At 37.2% G+C, this 6,159-nt stretch overlaps 1 protein-coding gene across 2 annotated transcripts; it reads right to left on the reverse strand.

The window, feature by feature from the left end:
• Positions 1-2,668: 2,668 nt before the first annotated feature.
• On the reverse strand, positions 2,669-4,961 carry LOC126797587 (zinc finger A20 and AN1 domain-containing stress-associated protein 8-like). 2 transcript variants are annotated; one of them, XM_050524239.1, is made up of 3 exons: positions 4,807-4,961; positions 4,650-4,702; positions 2,669-3,498 (listed from the first exon to the last, which is right to left on the reverse strand). In XM_050524239.1, the coding sequence occupies exon 3, from the start codon at positions 3,483-3,485 to the stop codon at positions 2,970-2,972; it is 516 nt and encodes a 171-aa protein (XP_050380196.1). In that variant the 5' UTR covers positions 3,486-3,498; positions 4,650-4,702; positions 4,807-4,961; the 3' UTR covers positions 2,669-2,969. The 2 variants fall into 2 exon arrangements, with proteins under 2 accessions (XP_050380196.1, XP_050380197.1); XM_050524240.1 differs by having other exon boundaries at positions 4,650-4,951.
• Positions 4,962-6,159: the final 1,198 nt, after the last annotated feature.

A 6,159-nucleotide genomic window follows, 5' to 3' on the forward strand; every position in this document is an offset into this window, starting at 1 on the left:
ATCTGAGAGGAGCAATGTTTTTCCCGCCCTTTACCTTGAGAAAGACACCCAACAATTCCAATTTTGGCGCCAATTTTCCCTCCCTACTCCTTAATTTGTGTCTCTTATCTAAACTAAAGAACTACCGCCAACCAGTCGACCACAATCTGATAAAACCTAGATCAATCTCATTTTCTATTTTTACCCTAGCACTTGTTAAACTAACAGAATAAATATAGAAATTTATATGGAACATCTCATTTCCACAATCTCATAAGAATATAAAAACACATAACTTAACGAAATTCAAATACATGTTTAAGTACTATTAGTTGCCACCTTTTATGTTGATCTGCCATGATTTTTGCTTGTAAGAACTAATGGTACATGTAGTTGAATTTCGTTAAGTTATGTGTTTCTATATTCTTATGAGATTGTGGAAATGAGATGTTCCATATAAATTTCTATATTTATTCTGTTAGTTTAACAAGTGCTAGGGTAAAAATAGAAAATGAGATTGATCTAGGTTTTATCAGATTGTGGTCGACTGGTTGGCGGTAGTTCTTTAGTTTAGATAAGAGACACAAATTAAGGAGTAGGGAGGGAAAATTGGCGCCAAAATTGGAATTATTGGGTGTCTTTCTCAAGGTAAAGGGCGGGAAAAACATTGCTCCTCTCAGATGAGGTTAATTTTGTCTTTTAACCCTCTTTGTGGGCCTCACGTACTTGCCACGTCACCAAGATAACGGAAAAGTTGAAAAAAACTAACGGAAGTACTTCAATGATAGCAATACTAGAGTCTGGGTATCACATTGGTACGATTAAGAGTTGAGGTATCACATTGGTAGGTACACCAGAGTTGAGGGACTGTTGGTGAAAAAAACTCTACATTAATATATCGGTATAGGATTTGAAGAAACTTGAATTTAGTTGTATAGACTCCATGTAGTCATGTCGGTTTGAATCAATAAAGATATGATTGGAGAGAGCTGATACTGGTGTTGGTAAAGTGAGTGAGTGACCTATGACTGAGTGTAAATTTCCATTTTATGTTCTCAGACCTCCATAACTGCACTCCATACAAGAAAGGGCAATTTTAGTAGTGCGTCTGCAAAACCAATTGCATGTGGAGAGAAAAGGTCTGAGAACTTGCAGTCTTCCTTCCGAATCCAATTTGAGTGAACACTCTTAAATTTATCGTGCGGAGAATAGATGATAATTCATGTACCTTACACCATAGTTACCTACATTCATTCAGTAACTTTTTAGGGCTCACCCCCACCCCTTGGGTGAACCTGTTATCGCTATCAGATCAGTAGGTTCAGATGTTTTTCTGATGGGTAGAACTTGCAAACATCTTTTGAAGCTTAAACTTGATTTGGCTGGGGCAGTTGCAAGGCAACCGTCATAAAACCAGGAATATAAAAGGGCCATGAGCAGTGGGAATCCAGCACATATAGTAGCAATTTGCCCTGTACTCCTGAAGCAAGAGGTATACACTGTCAGCCGATGGTTATCCAAGTTTCCAGGGGCAAGCATTGGCACTTCTTGCCCCAGACAGACTCCACGATCTACCAAGTGTGATCTACCAAGTTTTTACTAAATCGAGTGTATAAGTGGCTGCCCAATTCTACAAGTGAGATAAAAAGAGTGTCATCTGTGTCGATCTCAATCCCTACTAAATTCATAAGCAACGAGTCTATTGCACAGCCCTCAAACATTACTGTCTACAGAATCTACTAGCATGGTGCAGACCTGTCAGCATTTCCACCTTCAGAAAGTAAAATTGGCTCCAAATTATAAAATTAATCATGGGTAAAACATATACTTCCATATTGCAGAAGCAAGAAGTTATAAAATTATTCCAGGGTAAATCACATACTTCCAAACTGAAGAAGCTAATACTAGACAAATTCAACGAAAAAAAGGGAAGGGGCAGCCACCATAAAAATAGATCATTAGAACAGCTGGACCAGGACCCATACCTTAGTAATCACAAATGACTGGAAACACTAAGCTCTCCATAGACATAAGAACAAATGATACAACTTGTATAAAACAATGGAACATATAAAAAAGCCAACTAAATCCCTTCATTTTTGACATGACAACAGATAATATGTCATTCATCAACCTTAATAGTACTCATCCTACAAAAGCTTTGAAAGATGCCCAAAATAAGGAGAAAGAAAAAATCCCAAGTAAGAGGTGGTGAAACTACCAGTCATCAAAACAAAAACTAGATTTAGCACCAAATAAATTTAAAGCGTTATGAAACCAGAAGGTGAAAAAGCTTGCCAGTAATTTGCTCTTCAAACACATATATAAGAAAGACGCAAACACTCACAAATGCTATAGCAATTAAGAAAACAGATGCTTCTCCAAAAAAAAAATAATAATAATGTTCCAATAATCAGTTAACCACAAAACGTTGGTCAACATAACCTGTATACAATGAGCAACACATTTAAATGAGACACTGACCAAATAAGTCTTATGTGCGTTTGGTTACCCACTCAATGAGCACCCACCAAGTGTCATGAGATATTGCCAGTTTGCCACCTATAAACGAGCACTAAAAAGTGATGTCAAATTTCGAATCTAATATGAACAAGAACGACCAGACTGCAAGTGCTGAATAGACTACTGATAAATCTAACAACATATAAGTGATAAAACACCATGGAAGTGATAGAATAATGGAATTTAAAGCTGCAAACTACATATTACCATTAAGTGCCACAAAGGAATGCATACCAAACAGCAATACATAGCAAAATAACTCCAAAGATGTTCATCAAACCAGCAATCCAGGACTTACACACTAGAACAAGCAAAGGAATATTTCACCAACAAGGAATATAGGATTCCTTATATGATGGCCTCCTTACCATGACTTAAACATTTCTATCATAGGACCTAACAAGAGAACAAGCCAAGAAAGATAAGCGTCATCATTTCATACAGATCTTCACTTCGGCACATGACTCCTAGATCTTATCAAGTTTCTCTGCCTTGACAACAGGATTGGCTTTAGCAATAGCATCCCGACCAGCAGTCCTATAATCAAAAGGGCAGTCATGTTTGTCAGAATAACGATGAGTTGAACAGAAGGTGTTTCCACATTTGCAATTGAACCCAGTTAAACCAACACGCTTTCGGCAAGTAGTGCATCTCTTTGGTCCCGCTATTTCCTTGACCACATCCTCAGTAGCTTTGCTTGATGATGAGGCACAAGATGGTTCTGTTGAAACAACAACTGCCTCCACTTGTCCAGCTTGCACATTGACAGCATTTGCAACAACAGGTCCGATGCCAATGTTGCCATTCACAAGGCTACCAATGGATGTTGCTGCCAGATCAGCCTGTTCCTGCTTCAAAAGTGTGTCCTTGTAACATTTAGAACACATATCCATCGTAGCTGCCCTTCCAAAGAAGCCACAGTTATTAATGCAAAGGATGGGGCGGTCTGGAGTTTGACATCCGGTTCCATCATGCGAGTCCATCTTTGCTACGTCTCTGCAAGAAAGCATCCAAATACAACATAGGAATCATTCACTGGTCAGCCACTGAAAACAAAATTGTGTTTATTTACACACATTTAGTAGGCCTGTTCAAGAGATGACATCCTCAAATCAATTGTTTAGCTAGCTTAACTGACATCATTGAGGTCAAGGATGCAAATCTCACTGACGTATGTAAGGGCAGGGGTGGGGGGTTTACTACATTTTTTACTACTGTGCAACCTTGTTCAAGGGCATTTGACAATTTAGATTCCAATGTAAAATTTGTTTCCATAAATCCATAATCATCTAGGTCACCAACAATTTGAAAGCACATCTGACGGATAAATTTGGAACAAAAAGCTAATCAAATGGTGTAACATTTTCAATTTTGGTTAAATCTTGAATAGAATGGATATGCATATATGTGACTAGAGAAACAGAAAATAAGATCATTAAACTAAATGATAAAATTATGAGAACCCTGTAACACCGTAGGTAGATGTCATGGGTTCAAATTTAACTGACATATGTAAGGGTGGGGTGGTTTAAGGGATTGTAATAAAAAGTTTCAAGATGTTCTCTTCTCCAAACCGTTTCCAAATTTAAATTCAGCAAATGTATAACTAAAACCCTTACATCTCTAAATCAACTAAATAGCCGAGTTCTCCCTACAAGATTTTTTCACTAAATGCCACATCCAGACCCAAGTTTTAAACAAAAACGGATTTCCAGCAATACCATATATCATAAACTTGAAGTTAAAATTGTAATCGTGCCAGAGAAAAAAAAACAGAGACTCGTATCAATTGGGCATTATTCAACATATATAAATCAGCAACTAAACTTAATATGTCCAAATCGACTGTCTTGAGTTGAAAACACACGTTATTATGCCCAAATATTGCAATTCAAATCATAAACCCCTAATCAAAGAAAATAGGAAACTTGAAAATTGCGAAAACACCATATGCTTCAAGTTCAGTTTCATTCAACCAAAAACAATCCAACTATCAATCGAAAACGCTTCAATTACAAGACACCATACCATAATTTCATAAACATACAAACACTCCTCGAAAAAAAAATACAGAACTGATCAGCTATGCATATCAGTACAGTAAAACCAATCGATTCAATTCGGCATATAGCAACGAAACCCCTCACCTGATTGGCTCGGCCGATCTTCAGTCACGAAATCGAACCAAATAAATTACTTCCTGGAAAATAAGAATGAATTCAAAATCGGAAAAATAAAAAATCATAAACCCCGAATTGAATCTCCATGAATTCAAAATAAAAGGCCAAGGCGTGATTCGGTTACCCTAATCGGGGGAGATTATTGCGAGAGATAGACGAAAGAATAATTATGAACACAAGAAAAAGAATCGGGGGAGGCTTTGAAGAAAAATAAATTAAAATTAAAATTAAAATTAAAATTAAAAAAGGAAGAGAGAGAGAGAGAGAGGGTTGGAGGCTTCGGGAAGAGTTTTTTGGTTTGAGGGGCTTTCGTGGGGTCTATTTAAAAACTGCTTCACCTTTCTCTCAGGCTGCCAGCGATAGCTTTCCGCTCTGAGTCAGTGGTGCTTTAACTATGGCCCTTGTGCGATTCCGTAATTACCTTGTATTGCCATTCCTACCCGACTGCTGAGAGGAGTCTTGACTTGGAAGAACACCCGTCATAGTAGGGCTGTAAACGGTTCCAAAACAGTTAAAAATATGTGGAACCGTAAACCGAACCGTGTTATTTAAACGGTTCGGTTTTTATATTTTTCATAATAGAAACCGTTTGGTTCGGTTCCTAACGGTTCCATTACGGTTCCGGTCCCGAAACGGTTCCAAAAAAAACCTGTAGCTAAAACTCTGTATAAACAATGAAACATCAATGTTTCTTGATGATATTGGCAATATGCAATTGTGGAAGTCTGTAACAAAGTAAATCAAATAATACAACTAATACTGCTACTATCTAGAGTAATTTGCTTCATGATTACAAATTTACAATCATTCAATCAACATTCAAGTTTTCTTCATAAAGTACCAAACTCATCAAATAATCAAGTCTCAGTGGTAAACTAAGGAGACTCACCAGATTACAAAATAACAAACCACAGTACCAAATTCATCAAATAGTCAAGAAAGCATAGCAAATTAGAATGTTAATCATCTATAATATCTTCAGTTCATACCTTCCCAAATGCTTCTGATTCTCCGCATTTAATTTTTTTTCTGCCTTTTCTTCCTGTTGTTGGTAGCTGTAGGGGCTGAAACTGAAGCCTCCGAACTTTTGGTAGTTCTCACACTTGGTGCGGACGTAGATGCACAAGCAGCACTAGTTGGAGTAGTTGCCTTGTTAAGAGCCTCTTTTATATGTGCTACACCAAGAAAAAAAACACATTAATGAGAAGAATGAAGAATGTAAATACTAAATACATATCAACTTCAAGGCATTAAATAAACAAAGTTGTTCTTTAAATTGTTAAGAAAACAAATCAGAATAATACCAGCTTCAAGGGCTTGATATGTCTCCATTTCCCCTGGTTCTGGAACGTATTGCAGCCCCATAATTGCATCAGATTTCAGCCAATTTTGAAGGCAAATAAGTTTTTCAACAGTCTTAGGTAGTAGAGAGGCTCGATACGGATCTATCACCCTTTTTCCGGTACTGAAACTTGAC

Source organism: Argentina anserina, chromosome 6, assembly GCF_933775445.1.
Source record: "Argentina anserina chromosome 6, drPotAnse1.1, whole genome shotgun sequence".
Taxonomy (NCBI): Eukaryota; Viridiplantae; Streptophyta; class Magnoliopsida; order Rosales; family Rosaceae; genus Argentina; species Argentina anserina.